The sequence below is a fragment of the Daucus carota genome, chromosome 4, assembly GCF_001625215.2.
Source record: "Daucus carota subsp. sativus chromosome 4, DH1 v3.0, whole genome shotgun sequence".
In the NCBI taxonomy this organism is placed as follows: domain Eukaryota; kingdom Viridiplantae; phylum Streptophyta; class Magnoliopsida; order Apiales; family Apiaceae; genus Daucus; species Daucus carota.
In genome coordinates, this window is record NC_030384.2 from 46,653,103 (window position 1) to 46,671,682 (window position 18,580).

At 33.3% G+C, this 18,580-nt stretch overlaps 2 protein-coding genes across 33 annotated transcripts; both read right to left on the reverse strand.

The window, feature by feature from the left end:
* On the reverse strand, positions 1-10,779 carry LOC108218416 (uncharacterized). Of its 32 annotated transcripts, none has more exons than XM_064091615.1 (22): positions 10,446-10,776; positions 10,069-10,219; positions 9,506-9,666; positions 8,981-9,424; positions 8,752-8,868; positions 7,796-8,301; positions 7,328-7,389; positions 7,123-7,142; positions 6,840-6,914; positions 6,568-6,755; positions 6,422-6,459; positions 6,260-6,334; positions 6,132-6,163; positions 5,890-6,045; positions 4,689-4,775; positions 4,391-4,512; positions 4,022-4,126; positions 3,642-3,917; positions 2,402-2,460; positions 2,275-2,316; positions 1,878-2,029; positions 1-334 (listed from the first exon to the last, which is right to left on the reverse strand). In XM_064091615.1, exons 10-17 carry the CDS (start codon positions 6,691-6,693, stop codon positions 4,082-4,084), a joined length of 681 nt encoding a protein of 226 aa, XP_063947685.1. In that variant the 5' UTR covers positions 6,694-6,755; positions 6,840-6,914; positions 7,123-7,142; positions 7,328-7,389; positions 7,796-8,301; positions 8,752-8,868; positions 8,981-9,424; positions 9,506-9,666; positions 10,069-10,219; positions 10,446-10,776; the 3' UTR covers positions 1-334; positions 1,878-2,029; positions 2,275-2,316; positions 2,402-2,460; positions 3,642-3,917; positions 4,022-4,081. The 32 variants fall into 32 exon arrangements, with proteins under 32 accessions (XP_063947685.1, XP_063947684.1, XP_063947673.1 ...); XM_064091614.1 differs by having other exon boundaries at positions 7,328-7,392; XM_064091603.1 differs by lacking the exons at positions 6,840-6,914; positions 7,123-7,142 and having other exon boundaries at positions 7,796-7,866; positions 8,107-8,301; positions 10,446-10,779.
* Positions 10,780-12,045: 1,266 nt separating this feature from the next.
* LOC108219441 (cytochrome P450 CYP72A219-like) lies at positions 12,046-16,409 on the reverse strand. The gene is made up of 5 exons (XM_017392898.2): positions 16,030-16,409; positions 13,980-14,200; positions 13,339-13,583; positions 12,859-13,243; positions 12,046-12,634 (listed from the first exon to the last, which is right to left on the reverse strand). Exons 1-5 carry the CDS (start codon positions 16,307-16,309, stop codon positions 12,209-12,211), a joined length of 1,557 nt encoding a protein of 518 aa, XP_017248387.1. The 5' UTR covers positions 16,310-16,409; the 3' UTR covers positions 12,046-12,208.
* Positions 16,410-18,580: the final 2,171 nt, after the last annotated feature.

An 18,580-nucleotide genomic window follows, 5' to 3' on the forward strand; every position in this document is an offset into this window, starting at 1 on the left:
TTAGAATCATGAAAACATGTGAATAACACATGCATAAAAATCAAATTACAAATAGCCAGTTACAAAATCAGAAGTAATGAAATTATTCATTTCACTTCGAACAAATCATATTTCAGGATAATAACAGCTTCTTTGTAGTACAACTATATAAATTCTGAAGAGAAACCGTCAAAGGATGCACCACATCTCCTCTCCTTTGTTTTCGTACCCTGACCCGATCCTGATCCTGCTACCATCACCTAATACTGGACATATCACTTATACTGATAAAGTGGAAGGGTTATTTTCTTCACATCATTTGATCCATACAACAGGGCATTTATTTTCATGATACCTGGGTGTAGATATAAAATGTTAACACCTTTTGCAGAATATAATCACAACGATAATTTTTGCAAAACAACAAACAATAATTTGAGATTTAGTTTTAATTTTCACTACATGGCAATATATAAGACTGCAAAATTAAAGTTGCATTAGTAATACATTAAGACTGCAGCCTGCGAAAATTTAGATGCAAATTCAAGCACAATTAATACAGACACATACCTCTCCCACGTGCTGAGCATCACCAAGCATGCAAACCTTCATATTAGGTCTGGGGATGTGTGGCAATTTAACAGAACCACTTTTAAAACTTTAATACAAACTTAATTTTTATATTTGTTTTCTGATTATACAAATGAGCGCCAATGTCCACTATATATTCAGCTCTATTATGTTTCATGTTCTGGTTTATCTATTTCTTCTGTAAGAGTGAGGCGAAGACATAGTATTTGGTTATATACCTGCTGTTATTGCTACCATTTCAGTTGAACATGCATAGTGCCTTTAATCCTTGTCAACAGTTTTCCTAAGATTATTACTTCAATTACTTCCTACCAATTAGTTATTAATTACTGGGAAACGCAGAAATTTTCGACATAACAAATGAAAACCCATGTTGGGGGAACATACTGAGTTGAACCACAAACCATGAACATGAAATTTTACAAAGCGTCTAAACGATACATAAACTATTATTTTCATCAGAACGCCCAATTACTGATGTACATAACTTTGAGTCCATACAAATTAATACAATATAGTTTAGATAAAGAAGGAACAAATTTTTTGTATCATAATGTTTGATCAGTAAGGGGTACCTGCAAAATTTTCTTAAAGGAAATCAAGGGGAGACCCAAATATTTTTAAAATAACTGAACCAACTCCTGATGCAATGCCGCTGATGAGACTTTCTAATACCACCGAAATCCCTCCCTCCCCCCCTCCCTCGCTCTCTCTCTCTCCCTCTCTCTCCCTCCCTGTCTCTCTCTCTCTTTCTCTACCTCTCCCTCTCTTCCCCCCCTCTCTCTGGCGTTGTTGTTTTTTAGTAATTATATTTGAGAATCAATGCAAACGCCATCCATGTGTACGCGGTAAAATTGAGTAAAACCGTGTGAGATCATATGCGGACAACCTCCTGTGTGTGAATGACATGTTAGAAGACTTAGAAGATGAATTTATAGAGAAAGAGAGGAGGGTGTGATAATCGAATGAAAGAGACAGAGGGTTTGAAGCCTTTTTCTAACCATTTCGTAACTGCCAAGATTTATGATGTCAAAAAGCTGACACAGTAAAGCATGGAAAGAGAGGGATACGCATGAATCCTATACTTACTGATAAAAAAAATAGGATTCATTATGCAACACTGTGACTTTTGTTTAACCAAGTGTATATAGTATATATAGACATTAGTTTCTCGACACTAATATATAATAGGAGTACTTACTATTAAAATTCCTTTTATATTCATCCACCATAGAAAAAAGATTAGTTAAACATCACTGTGAGTGTGGTATGTGAGCCAGGTTAAGGGGAGAGGGGAGAAAACTTACATCCTAAGGCTTCATAGGATCTACTGCATACTTCGTGTTAGGATCTGCTTTTGAGGGAGATTCAGGCTTTCCACCAGTCTTCTTTTATCTCTGGCGAACCAACTGACAGGTAACCCTTCCAACCATTGTTGTTTCATCTCCTTCTTGGAAGCCTAAGTACAAAAAATAAGTTATAACAATAGAAATAACAGAAAAATTGAATCATGCAGTAACTTATATTGGTTAACTAATAATATATGATCTATTGTTTCCAAGGATCTAAGGACCCTGGTTACATGAATTTACATAAAGCATTAATGTATTTAATTTGCAAGCATAAATATAAGATTAAATTGTCATTCCAATCTTATAATATAACAAATATAAAGATGATAAGATAATGATAAGAATAAGATACCTTGTCCAGATAACTTGATTTCTTTATCGTCATGCATTGAACCTGTGCAGGAATTGATATCTGAGATAGGTAAATACATATCAGCAAATTAGAAGTCATGGAAACGGACACTTTGGTAAACATTTACCTGATGGATTTGAGATGCTCTCCAATATTTGCAGCTCTTTAAAAGGAGCACCGCAGCATCTGCAATGACAAATTTTTATAGTAATTTCCATGCCTTTATTTACCTATGAATTGAGATGATGATGGAAAAGGAAAATAATTAAAACATTGATTTTAATTTTCCCTTTTAGACAAACCTGACATTTCCATGTGAAGATGTTGTCAGTTTTAAGTGTAAATTCATTGGGCATATTTCATGAATGTAGCCTAACCATTCACCATGACAATGGCGTGTTTTAAGTTTTAGTTTTTACATAGTGTGATAGTGCAATGAGTGACACTATAACTTCTAAGGTAGCAGTTCTCTTGTGGAATATCCGTATGTCAAAATAGTTCTTGAATGTGAACTTTTTCCTTATGAAGTCTGCCTGTGGGAGTCAGTCTGCGCAATATAATAGATAAGCCATCAAATTATTTCTTAACAGGCTAGGATGAAGCAGTAAAAGCATTGCGCTCAGAACAAAATTTATTTCTGCACTTTCCTGACATGGCCTTAGCATTTAGCATCCAATTATACACGTCTGCATGCATGTCATTTGTTCATTGTTGCATCACTTCATCGACTTCTTACATCAGAAGGTAATCTATTTGCAGATACTTATATCAAATGTATGATAAGCAGTAGTCACACAATGACATGTACTGTTTAACAAACCCAAAAGTTTTGAGCCCAGAAGGGTTAGTTTAGATATTGCCTACTTAGTGTATCCAATCTTAAAACAATTATCATATTTTTTCTAATTACCAATTAAAGATGAATGATTTTTTATTATTTTTATTTTATTTATGATTCATATTCTTATTCTTCTTCTTATTATTATTATTACTATATCCTATATCCTCAACAATAATATATATATATATATATATATATATATATATATATGTATGTATATGTATGTATTTAATTATTTCTTAGTGTTATAATTCTTTATTATTATTATATTAATATTAATATAACATTAATCATTAATCATTAATATATTAATAAATCTTAAAAATATATCATATATTTATATCATAGTTTAAAATATATCTTATTTGTGGTTCTGATGCCGAGTACTAACATTGACAGTCAAAATATAGATCCACATAGTTGATCAAGTCGTACATTTTCTTGCGTGCATTTTATATTGAGTGATACATAATGACAGTGCTTGTATATATTCCAAACTTTGTAGAAGTATTGAGAAAATATGCACCTTCATCACACAACGGCTGATCAAAATTAGAAGGCTCATCTGCTTCGTTAAATGTCTGAATCAAAATTTTAACCCCGGAAGTAGAGCCATGGTGAAAATTGTCCGAGGTTAAACATGAATCTGAAGTCCTCAGTGCAGATGTAACAAATGAGGATAGACGACCAATCTTTGTATTCTTATCTTAATATATGTTTGATGTTGTCACAGGTGTACATCTCTGTCCTCTAGCACTGAAGAGTTGAGTTCTTTCGTATGTCGTTCCACTATCGTGTGTGGCTTGTAAAAAGAAGACAGAGAGCAGATTTGAGAAACTTATTGAATAAATTTTTTATTAGGGGGAAGAAGTACAAAAACAAAATAAATACATTTGGATATCATACATGTATTAGTGGGAGTATAAGCTTGATCAGGAGTTTCTACACGTGTAATCTTCTTTTGATTTAAAACATTACTGATGCTTGGTCCACGTCATCGTCGCTTGTCACCTATACAAACAGGGTATCGTAACTGTATGATGTATCCACATACCCACAGAGGACTAAAAATTCAGAAACCTATTTAATGCTTCTCTAAAATATGGTTCTATAACTTATTTTTAAGATTTTTTTTTTCTGAATAAAAATTTAATAGTTAAATTTCTATTCAGAAAAAAATAATCTTAAAATAAGTTATAAAACTATACTTTCCAGAATCATTAAACAAAACCTTTTCAATATAAAAAATATTCACTGAGATATAGATATATGTACACATGAAGGTAAAATTCTCCGGCCAGCATGACTCCATTCATGAACAAATTTCTTGACAGCATGCATGTTAGTCAAATGCTTCTTGTACTTAATCAGGCTGGTCTTGGAGCATATACTTGTAGCTGTGTCGAGGTAAATATTTTAAGTATACTAAATATATTAACTCGATAACATTACTAATATAAGTATTTAACAAACTGAGTTAAATTTCAGATTTCAGAGCTTCTAGTCTAGTTCTCTGGATCAAACTCAAGTACTATATTAGTTCATAGGACATTAGGGAATATATGCCGCGTACACTCACATATCTTCACTGATGATCCATGCTTATCAAATACTCCTAGGGTCATTTCTGTGCACGGATCAAAAACCTCCCATGTAACACCTGCAATTTTCATGCACCTGTAGCTTTCATCGCACCTGCAATGACTTAACTACTGCTCTACACACTTAACTAAAAATCTAAAGTTGTCAAGTCAGGAAAAGTTACATATACTCCAGACTAAAAAGCATATACTTCCATGAGGAAAAAGCAAGCAAAGGCAAACCTTTTGTACAATTGATATCAGCTTGAAGGTCAAATACAATATTGTGGTCAATCAGAATTCAGAAATCAGCAAGCAACGGGAAACTATTCATCTTCTCTGGATCTTTCTTACTCTCAATCAGAAATCTTAAAAGTATATCCTCATAATTTTCACACAACATATATATTAGGCAGCAAAACTCATAATTTGTTATCCCAATCAAATCCAAAAACACTATATCATATTTTTATCAGCTATATATGAATCCTTAACCCAAATCGTTAGATGATTAAGAAAGTATAAAAGCTAACTGCTAATCTGTTCAATGCATCGGCATGAATTTAACCTCATTTTGATTTAGCAAAACAGCACAACTAAATTTGAATATGTGAAAATAGCTTAAAATTTTGAAGATGGGGCTGAAAATGGCAAGCATGTCTGAAAATTAATATTTACATGTGAAATTACAGACCTGTTGGAAGACGACATCCATTATGTGATAATTAAGATCATATGATGTTAGATTTGCCAAGACGACACACCTGATATATCAAGGCGAACACTTTCTTTATTAGGAGGAACATTATGTTAAAAAGAACGCGTAAAAGATAAATATTAACATCACCACTAAGTTACTAACATAAATATTTACATCATCACTAAGGTATAAATACAAACACTATACACGCTATAGCGTAAATGTTATGTTTCCTCTGCTTTAACATTTTCTCCACTCCCGGACCTTTTCCTCTACGTTTTGGAGCTGATAATAATATAACTTTAGAGGATTTCGGAATACTACCTGAAAGTAAAACATCCTAGTAAAATTTACCAACTACCGGTGCTTTGTTAATATCAGGCGTTAAGGAACACAGACTGCATATATTTACAATTTCAGACATTACATTGTAGAAGTTATTTACATTCAAGTATGATGTGATAACAATTTGCTCGTAAACTTCAAAGAATTACCTGGTGCCAAGCGTCTGGAATGATCATTTGTAGTATTTAAACCGTTTATCACATTGTTAACACCCGGTCCACGTCCTCTCCGCTTTGGAATTGAAGATCTACTGACAGAGGTGTTGGTTGCTGCGTGTTGGGATATGTTCGCGGCAAGTTCATGTCCTGATTAACAACATACGGGAGAAGTTATGATCTACACATATAATGAAATTATATACTACTTTGTAAGGCTTCCACAGAAAGATTACTTCGGAGATGGCTCACTGGATCAATGCTTGGTCTTTGATAATCAATGCCAACATGAGGAAAATGTCAATTTGGTTGAACATTCTCCTTGATGTTATTAAGGTGGAACTGGAAATCAACATTAACCTGCCTGTATACTTTATCAAAGAAGGTCCACGACCAAATGAACAGAGTGGATGAATTACACATGCTTTGAGGCCAGCACCTACAAACACAAAAAATGTAAAAATGTCTCACAACAGGGTCGCTGATAATCCAAAGACTCTAAACCAAAATGTATATGACTGCATACTCTGTCCAAAGAAGGTCCAAGACCTCGACGGCATAAACCTGAATGCATTATATGGGATTAACAGTTAAATTGCATAACACTAAACAAACCAACCTAGCACACGCATGGAACGTGAAAACACATTCTCGAACAGATTATTCTACAACCTCTGGCATCGCAGAATTCCTTTCCATCAACATAAATTCGATTTTGATTATTTGATCGTTATGAGATATATCAGTATCAGGTGTGCCAAGAGGACTTCTTGATGTATTTAGATTCGCAGCCTGCATATTCTTAACTATATTCTGCAAGAACTCATTAAGTGCTGCGCCACCATTTCGCTTCTTTGATCCTAGCATCAAGAAGACATTCAACTTTAGGAAGTCATTTAGACACAAAAAAGGTGAAATATAGACTGAAATGGTCTTTGGATAACCTTTTAACCTGCTGACTCATCTTATGCAACTATACCAAGGCCTCACTTCATTCTTGTAATTAAGAAAGATAACATCTAGCAACATCATTAGTTTTAATTCAAACACACACAGATCAAGAACTAATCATAATTCATAAGTATCATATCAGGCCTAAGATAGACTTGAGTAATCTAAACTAAAAAAATATGTATATGAGGTAATTCCCTGCTTTTCTGATCATAGATACTGGAAATCATCTATCTATCATGGCATTATATTAAATAAACATAGTGGATGAATTACACATGCTTTGAGGCCAACACCTACAAACACAAAAAATGTAAAAATGTCTCAGGGCCGGTCATAATCCAAAGAAAACTAAAAGTTAACTCCTATGAACATAGCATAAGTATTTGATTTATCCGATCCTAAGTTCAGGAAATCACAGTAATAGAAAGATATTATATCAAACACCCGGTGTGCATGTGATTTGTGAGTAACTATATACCTGTGGATTCATCCCCTGTCATTGTGTGTTCGCTTGATTCCTGAAACTGATGTTGTTAACACCTGCTGTGGTTCCAAATAAACATATTCCCCGAACCTATTATGACCCCTCCAGTCTAGAAATAAAATATTGATGAAATTATCTTGATAATTTAACAATTGCATTCGGGTGTCATTTTCTAAGTTAATATAACATCAATCTGCAAGTGCTATATTTAACACCATACACTGTCAACCTTATCATTTTAGACAACCAAAAAGCGCCAACAGCAATCTGCACTGATATTTTTATGTGCAATATAGACTAACTTATACACTAACAACACACTACAATATGATTAAGCACAATATGATTAAGCACTACACCAATAACTTGGGCCACGTCCTTCACGCTTAGCAGCTGAACGGAATCAGCTTGTGCATTATTTAAACAACTGAGTAGGCTAAAAGAATTTAGAAAATGTTATACCTTTTATGATGAATAATAGGCTCGTTTACAATAGATCTCCACAGAGTTTTCTACCCCATTCTGGAAAAAAACTGAACAAATAAATAGAAGTGAAGAGAGATTACAATGGAAAAAACATGGGACTTGGAATGAAAAAGAGTATAAAGGTGTAAGAAGATCTTAAAATATCAAACAAAATCATAAAGAACATAAATCAAACACCTTATATGCATGAATCAAAACCTGTCTAATCAAATTTTCATGAACCATTTCGTAGCCTTCAACACATCACAGAATGGCAAGATGGATAATATGGGTGTGGAAGAACTTACCATCATTTATCGAAGGAAGAGACGGCATATGAAGGCGGAGAACTTACGATTCTTCCCTGGGATAAAATAAAACCACATACAAAGATCTCAGACTCATACCAGAAAACTGGCTGCTCATCACATCCCAGAGACCATCACAACCCGTTATCAGGATTTCATCTTCTCTTGTCAACTGAATCTCCTGCAATTCTGGCTCTGCATTTAAAGGGCAGGCACATCCCTTGAGTCCCTTTATAAATATAAATATATTCTTAAAGCTTGCTAGCATTCTCTTTTACAAAATTATCATAACTGTTCCGCAGGCTTATTTAGTGGCAATTTTGTTATTGTATATTCTGGTCTAAGCTTGTTCATCTCTTCTTGATATTATGTCTGGTTACATAAGTAAAATCCTATCAACGCAATAGAAGTCCCATAATAACTTTGGTCAGATGAATTATACTTATAAGTTATATCAAATCATCATGCTTTAAAATGCAAATGCAAGTCAATGCATGGACTGCTGCACTATATAACTAAAGCTATGAGTCCACAGGTCCATGTTAATTAGCTGTGAACGTGCAATATCACACAAAAGCACTGGTTGCAAGACTCGTGGATGAGACTGTATGGATTAAAACAAATATTTTGAAGAGAAGACCTTACCACCAGAGTTAGTGCCAGTTTGATTCTGATTCCATGAGAGTCTACTTTGAATGGAATTTGAAGAGAATTGGTTAGTGTTAACGGTGCTTAGTGGTGTCCTTGTGCTGGATTGCGTATCTAATACAGACATGTGAGTATAAGAGTCCAAGAACTGTGAATACAAAAAAGGGTAATTGACAACATTCGTGCCTTCAAAGACAATTTAACATATTAACTTAAAGTAAGCCACCTGGATTCACTTGGTTTTGTGCAGAAGAAGAGTCATTCTCTTTGTCCTTGGGTAGTGATATTAACAGCTTTGAAGCTGAGAGACGGATTAAGAGCACACACTTGACTTGGTTGCAATAATGAGATCGCAGCTATGAATTCTATTACCAATTGATTAAAGTGAAAGCGCAAATGACATAAAAGAACCTACTGCAAGGCACATGGTACATACTATACGGTCTGAAAGACAGAGTTTGCAGAGAAGACCTCACCATCGGAGTTAGTGAACATTTGCTTCTGAATCCATGAGCAACTACTTTGATCGTTTCTTGAAAAAGCATCATTCTCGCGTACCATCTTCTCCATTGTGACCCATACGTGAACCATAATCCCCGCTGCTGCAACTTCACCAATCTGGTAAGTAAAAAATCGTCATGTGCTGATCCTCCTCCACAACGCTTTCGTCCTGAAACGGAGACTGCTATATGAATTGATCACTGATTTGGAGAATGAATTGCTATATCTATTTCCTTCAACAAAATTGTACCTGCGACTGGTGTATTAATATTGTGACAGATTTCATCGCCATACATGACTACATTCACTGCATATATCGCATAGGAATTCAAAGATGATCCATACACTTGAATAACAGACTGAAGTATCTTAAACAAATTCCAAATATTTATCTTGTTAATCGCACTTTATCTGCAAAATAATTCAAACTAATTAGATAAATGAGCAAGTGAAAGTTCCTTAACTGCCACTCATAACAAAACCCAAGACAGCCCAAAATGAAAAGAATTATATACGGAGTGTGTAGCACCTATTGAATTAAACTATAACATACTCCCATATACCTTACGAAAACTACAAAACTCAAGTTAGCCTAAATCAATAAAAATAAATATATCATATATCTATCTACCAAACAAAAATATATCATAAATCTATCTACCAAACAAAAATTTGTATATCTTCGACTCAACTTCGATTACCAATACGATGATATGAAAGTATGAAAAGTGAAAGAATGAAAACCATGACTTTTCTGGAACCGGTTTACAATTATGATCATAATGTAATACGATCAAAAGCACTGAAACTAACCCGGAATTCGAAGATGTGTCTGGAGTTCTTGCAGAATCTACGAACATCAATTTGAATGTTTATAGAGCCGGATGACCATGATTAAGACGATTGATCTCAGATTTCTGTAACATAATTGTGAAATTTAGGAACCTAATTTTTCATGCAGAACCTGCATCAAACACATTATAATCGACCCATTAGACAAAAGCTTCGATTTGTAACCTAAAAATGCAATAAAAAAGAGTACTAATTGATGAACTCATAATAAAACCATGTCAGAATCTACACAGAAGGCACATATAGGACCATACACTTGGATAAGATATATCATCTTTTTTGGCAGTCTAGCCTAAACACAAATCAGAAAGCATGTGTGTAGTTACAGTTTAACCTACTTGTCGACTGCGGAGCATTGGATTGCGGGGATGGTGTCTTGTCCATTGATTACTACGAAGAAACGCATATTGCAATCCTTGATCCGTGTAGCACGAATTGTGCGGCACGACGGTGACTGATTTTTGATAAATTGCTGATGAATCGGAATTTGAATTTGAAATTAAGAAGAGGTGGAACAAACTGCTGCGTGAAAGTAGCCTCCCAGAGTATGCTGATTAATTATCGAAAAGAAAATACTGAAAAAGGTGAACGGGTTAACGGGTTAATGGGTAACGGGGCAGGCTAATTAGTGGGTATTTTGTGGAGTTTTTTTGGAGTCTTCACTAGCAACTATTAAGATTATATAGAATATAGATAAAGTAGGGGTATTCCACCATTTTCAAGATATTAATTAGAGGTATTTAATGAAAAAGTTCATGCAATCAATTATTCCTTGGTATGTGTTTATTTTTTCAAAATGGACAGATAAAAAGGGACGGAGGGAGTAGTGTTTTTGTATAATTAATGCATAACAATGATAACAACATATCATATTTAATTTTTCTTAATATGTGTGATTTGAGCAAAGTGGACAATTAAAATGGGAAGGAGGGAGTATAAAATTGTTTTGAATAAGCAAGCTGATTGATTTGATATATCGGACAATTAATTCTATCTTTGAGTTGTCCAGCCATGTTTTAAAATTATATAATTTTGATTGATTATAATAAAATTATAAGATATAGTGATAGGATATTGAATTTTTAAAAAAGATTTAAATCATTTTTTATATATAGTCCGAAATTTATATCTCCTCAAAAACTTAAAAAAGAAAACCTCTCAACCTCTTTTTTTTAAGCCGCCATCAGGGGCTTTCATCGGTTTTCGCGGGAGCTAGAATATTTTTTTTTTGCTTTGTTCTAGTTTTTAATAATACTACTCCCCAATGTAAAGATTTCTATCTTTGGAGATTGTATTTTTTGTTGTTAAAATTTTTTTTGGGTGTGTTTTGGTGTGATTCAACGTACACGAGTTAAATCTACCGGATTTTTAAGATTTTGATTTAATGATAAAGATTTATATAAAATTACAATTACGATCGATAGCTCAAACAGGTTTTGGTGAACGCTGTACATATACATGTATCAATTTCATCAAATCAAACGATTGTGTATTCGTACAGACTAGATTAATCAGTGATATGATCGATTTTACGTTTGCTCGACTCGATTGTTCTTGCAGATGCCGTATAGCTTTTCTTTATTAAATAGATCCCTTTTTTCCAAAAAAAAATCATATTTTTTTAGAATTTTTTCAGAAATATGAAGTCAGCAAAAAGATTTTTCAAAACCAGTATGTCTCTGATATCACTGAGAGTCTGAGACATTCTTCTTGAGAATGTTAGAGATCATTGGAGTCAGTCTCCTAAGAGGAACATTAGGCCAGAGGTTTGTTTATGGCTACCACTGTAATGGAAAATGCGACTCTCATCTCCTAGCCATCTTTCTTGTTCAAACAAACAGTGCCTCACTTATTGTATCGCCTACTATTCATTCCCAAAAGTTGTCTGGTTAGCTAACCCAGACCATACTGTTAAAATCACAAATATTTAACACGAGGTTTCGCATATAAGATTTATTTTCCATTATTTATACTGAATAGTCGCTCAAGGCTACAGACAATGAAGTATAAAGACAGTTTCACAGCAAAGTACAAGCTACTCAATTCCAGGCTTATATTCCTACATGTAATCAAACATCAATTACCCGCACATGTCAGGTTCTCATAGTGCTTTTAGAATCAAGTTTGCCCCATGTTGAGGTTGTATAGTTAATACGGTGGAAGGAGCGTGTATATAGGATGGGGAAAGCACAAAAGAAAAGCGTTGTAAGATCATTGATAGTGCCATTTTAGCTTCCAGCATTGCAAAATTTTGTCCAATGCAAATCCGCGGACCTAAGCCAAATGGAAAATATACTCCTTTTCCCTTTGTTGCTTTTGACACGCCTTCAAAAAATCTCTCTGGATTGAATTCCTTAGCATCATCACCCCAGATTTCTCTGTCATGATGCATTAGGATGATAGGTAGCTGCACTGTAACTCCAGCCGGTAGAAATATCTCTCCTAATTTGACATCTTGATATACAGCGCGAATTAGGAAAACTGCGGGTGGGTATAATCTTAGGCTCTCAAGCAAAATCATATTAACCTGCAGACCAAAGACATTTAAAGCACTAGTTCAACATGTGCCTTTGTCAAGAAACAAATATTCTAAACTTCCATTAACATGCAACTTAAACTATAGTAATAAAAAAATAATTATCGACCCTTTGCTGCTATCACATTATACATCACAATATTTGATAAAAAATTCACACTTACAAGTTGATAACTTACTTAAAAACGTTACCAAGTGCTTATAATAAAACTTACAAGTTTGAGGCGATTCAACCCATCAAGATCTGGTTTATCATTTCCAAAGACCTGAAAAACTTCTTCTCTGGCGCGCTCTTGCCAATCTGAATGTTGACTCAATAGAACCATAGCCCACGTAAGTAGATTCGAAGTTGTCTCTTGTCCAGCAAAATAGAATAACTTACACTCTTCGATAACCTCATCCACAGACATTCCATATTTCATATCTTTGTTTTCTTTAATTTCTTCAGAATTTGATTTCAATAATAAACCCAACAAATCGTCATGAATATACTCTTCTACTTTCATTGCCAGCAACCGCTTGTTAATCATAGACCTCAGTGCAGATCTCACCTCACTCTCAATCTGCCTCATCCTTTTCATTCTTTTGGTTGGCAAAAATCTACATTTAAAAGATTCTAATAAACATCAATCCTAGTAGATGAAACACCAGAAGATTTTAGACAACTTGCAAAAACAGAGAGGTGGAATAAAAACCTCATTCCTGGGAGGTACAATGTTTGTGTAGCTTGCATCAACAGCTCTCCTTGTTCTTTCTGTAGTTGAAATATTTGTCTCCCTTCTGCATAGCTACTTCCAAAGGCTGTACGTGAAATGACATCAGCTGTTAGAGTTCCCAAATCCGGCCATACATCCAACTCGCATTGCCCCTCAGCAGAAACCATCTTCTCCCATTTGCTCATTATTTCACTACAACTTAAATACATGGCTGGCAGCATATCCTGTTTATATACATCATAAAAAAGGAAGACAATAGTTGTTAATACAATAGAACAATAACTGACAATATATCTTCCTGCTTGGCACTTGCTATCATTCAGATAGTACTGATGAAAATGACACTATTAGGTTCTATATCACGGAGCAACGGATCGAAATTTTTTTACTTGAATTAAAGAAAGTCACCTGGAGCAACAACCTACATATATCATCAATATTTTTCTACTTAAAATAAAAAATCTACTAAATGTTTAAAAACAGCAATATGTGCTAAATACTTTTATCTATCATCAATCTACAACTTCGAACAATGTCCCATGTTCCATATATTATTTAGCATAATATGTTCAGTTTTATATTTGAATTTTGTAGATCGCCAAGATAGCAACAGGGATGACCTTTAACTTCTCAAGATGGAAAGCAGGATTCATAATTTTCCGGTGTTTGGCCCATGTCTCACCCTCAGCACTTACAAGTCCACTTGCGAGCAACTTAAATAAAGGATTACCTCCCCTGAGTTTCTGGAAGTTAGAGGTCTTATTTAAGGCCTCTTTTATAAGATTAGGGTCCGTGATGTAGACTGCTGGTCGTGGCCCTAGCCACACAAATGACTTCTTGCCTGCAAGAAAGTATAACATAATTAAAGCCATTAGAAATTTTCAGTAAAAGGAGGAAGGAATTGAGGACTAGTTTTCTTTTGCCAAGTTAACTGACTAGCGTTTGTAGTAAACAACTTTGAAAGGGTAGAGTTCATATTTTTTGAACAATTAAGATGAAAAAATCACACACGCTTTGCTGGGAGTCTGGGACTACAGACTAGTCTCGCCGAATGTGAGACAGCTGAGTAAAAAAACAGTACATTGTCAAACTACATACAATAAGTACAGTCCAACTTCCAATTGAAGCAAGGGTTCCTACTGAAAACTTAAGCATAGAAACCTTCTAGATTAACAATAAGAAATCTTTTGCTCACTGATGAAATATTCTTGATGAATGACGAGCGCATATAAGAAAGAATATGTGTTTAACAACTTTAAAGAGTAAGAATAAAAATCCCTGGAGAAAATCACCTTCGCGTAATGCTCTCAAGACCTAGTAGTACAGTAGATGGGCTTATATTCTAACACTCGCCATAGGTCACTTAACTAGCAAATTTGCCATTTACTAATCACATGATGCCTTGCTTTGAATCAAGTTGGAAAGATCCCTCAGATGCGATCGTGTCAACTAAAAGATTTCATTTTCGTATATAAGTTTGTCCATTTAAGCTTGACAATGACAAGGATAAATTACCCTTCCTCTTAAACCTAAAGGTGTTATGAAAGGGCTTACCAATATTATATTATATATTCAACAGATATGGACACTTGAAGAATAAAGCTTCCATGGATAGTTGGCAGAACCAAAATTCTTTCATAAATGAAAGTTCGGAGTTTCTTTGACAAGAGATAAAAATAAGCCGGTCATGTGTTAACTTAGGTGTGTAATGTTTCTATAATATTCTGCGCTAATGAGTGATTGAGTTGTGCTATTAGAAAACCGATGTATCACAATGTGTTGTTTCACATGTAGATGCTTAAGAACTGATTATTATGCGCAAATATGTTTACTTCTGTGGAATACAGATGACTTCTCCTTCACTATGAACAACCAAGGCAGATGAATTGATATAATTTGTCACTACTCACTAGGCTAATCGTCAACTCACAATTTTAATGCTACAATTTGTAAAAATATAATATACAATCCAGTTAAATCCTCCTCCCGACGTCATAAGATTTTAGAGAAACTAATGCTACACCTCCACGTCTGCAAGAGGAGGCAGAATCTTTTTAGCATAACAAGTATGTATAAACCATGGGAAAAGTTGGAGACCATTATTTTATTGGAGACATGCAAAGACCATCATATTTTGTATAATAATATTTTTGCAATGTTCATGTACAAAAGTGGTCTTCATTCCAAAAAACAGTTTATGAGCTAAAAACTGCGGTTCAAAAATGTTGTTTTTAGATTTACAAAATAGTTTTTCACATAATAATTTTTTAATCTATTTATTTAACAAAATTATTCCTCTGCTATTGAAATTATTTAAAAATACCCTTTCCGGAAAGTCTAATTAAAGAAAATAAATACTATACACTTAATCGAAAGCTAAGAATTCAAAATTCAAAATAGATGAAAAACTGCTTGATATATATAAAAACAATTTTTCAAAACAACATGTTTTGATTTTATGAAAAGCAAGTCCATGTGGTTTTCCAGCTTTTGCCGGATTACACTATCAAAACTCAATAAAAACATTTTTATTATATTTTAAGTCAAAGAAAAAATTATAAGCTTACAACATTTTTTTAACAAGGTGTTTTTCTAACACAAGACAAGGTGTTTTTAATTGGACTTAGAAACAGAACCCGGATAAATGAATGACGAAACGAAAACGCATACCGTGTTTACTAATAGCAGTAAATACAGTTGGAGTAGCGCGAGGTATAATATCGTCAGACAAACTGATGGGCTTGGACCTGGCCTCTTTCCTAGCGGCAGCGAGTTCTTTAACGTCGCCATACAAAAGCCTGTAAGGGTTTCCTTTAAAGCCCTGATTTCTCAGAATCTTTTCCAGCTTCTTGGGCCTGATCCAAATCCAGTTGAGTAGTCTCCATGCTAACACCACAACGTATGCCAAAACCAAGCTTCCTATTACCTTGAAGTATATATCTAACTCCATCACTGTGTGTATAGGTATGTGTAAAAGAAAGAAGGTGAGAGGATACCAGCGTGATGTTTGATGATTTAGAGTGAGGAGTGAGGACTAATGGACGATGATATTTATATCTGTTTTTGGGGCTGAGAATGACACTGATATTATATTTGTTTAGAAAATTCAACAGAATTAATCAAAAATTGAATATCATCGTATATTAAATAATCTTAATTGAAAATCATCAAAATTTTGAGTATAAATTAAAATCCTGAAAATATAATCAAATTTTATAGTATAATTTAAATTTTAATTAAATATTTTAAGATTCTGATACCGTTTCTAAAATCCGAATCGGATATAACCATATTTGTTGAAGAAAAGTTTGTTTGATATTCCGATTGAATATGCCGCTAAAAGCAAACCTGATCGTGGTAAACTCTTAGATAAAAAATAGTTAACATATCAAAAATAAAAAATAAAAATAACCTAATGAAAATAAGGTACTCCAACCATATTTTTTTGTCAATAATTTTAGTCAAACTCGTGAGGATGATTATAATTATCGAATCACTACAAATTTATAACAAATGTCACATTGCCAATCATCGTAACAATATATTATATTATAATAACTTCAAAGAAGAATATGTTATATTTAAAATATAATGAATGAATACATGAAACAAAATTTTACAAATTCAACAAAATTTACATGATATATTGAGATCCAGTTCAACCAATCATTATAACTAACTCAAAATCAGAGATGCCGAAATAAAATACTATCTCTGTTCCAACCATTTTTTATGATTTCTTTTTTGTTTCCATCCAATTATTTAAATTTCAAAATTACCAAATATCATCAACTGGTCTCACTACTTCTCCACATTTTTCCTCTTTTCACACGACTTCTACTTCACTATCTTTCTTTTATACTGTAAAATTTAATTAGTCTTATCATTTCATGCGTTTTTTTTTCTTTTTCTGCTGCTTTATATATATTTTTTAAACTTCATGTCAAAATCATACATAAATAACGGGACGATAAGTCGATAACAAACGACAAGCGAGTGAAGTGTTTCCATGGGTGGGACCGAATTAAATATGTGGGTGTATACGATTTGGAATTTTGTGCTTTGAGGTTAATGTTGTACTTAAAACGGTTTTTCTGGTGTGCCCAAGGGCACACAGTAAGCACTAAATTTTATGAGTTTGGTGCATTCTTATTGGTCATGTAGTCATAAATATGGATGGCCCCCCTGCATTTACAATTTTACACCAAACTCCACCAATCAAAATCCAATAAACCCATCAAATTTAGTGCTTAATGTGGCACTAGAAAGACCCTACTTAAAATTCTTTTGAATAAGCAAGCTGTCTGATTTGATATATTATGAAAATTCTACCTTTTGAGTTGTCAGAGTCATGTTTTGAAATTATATAATTTCATTGATCATTATTAAAATTATAAAATTAATGTTGGGATAATGATTTTTTTCTAGAATAGTTAAATTCACAATTTTTTATGGATGTTCTTTTCAAAATTTTCATATTTTGAAATTCATAAGGTATAATAGAATTCATAAGGTATAATAGAACTAGGATGTGTACACTAGTCAGAATTGGTCCAGTTGAGAGCATTTTCATAACCCAAAGGCTCGTTTGGTTTTGAGATGTGGTTATAGGTTTGGATTTTGTCCATTTCAAATAGTCAGCAGGAAGGCGGATATGAGATATAAGTATGCAAATAAATTTATCTTAGATACTTTTTCTTTTTTTAAGTAATTAAATGTTAATGTTGGATATTATAATAATTGATGATACAAAAATATATGATAATAATATTTTAATTAAATATAAATTTATAATTAATTTTTAAAAAATCAAATATATTATTTTCAGGACTTAACTAAACACATGATATAAAATATGATACTATTCTTCATTCCAACCTCATACCTATACTATTGTACGAATCAAACGATTATATCTGTCACTGTCCAACCCTCTAGTTGAAGTTAGTTTGGGTTAGTTTAGATGGATAATTCATAAATATTTAGAATTAGAAAAAGTTATATAAAATGCAATCAATTAATTTTACATGTGTTCTAGAACTTGATATTGTCATTTATTTATCATACTCCCTCTGTCCTATTTTAGTTGTCACATTTGGTTTTATACCGATCAAATTGACTAAAATTTGACTGAAATTTATTAATATTTTATTAACTGATAAAATTAAAAAAAAAATATCATCGGAAATAACTTTTAATCTACTTTAAGATGTAATTTTCA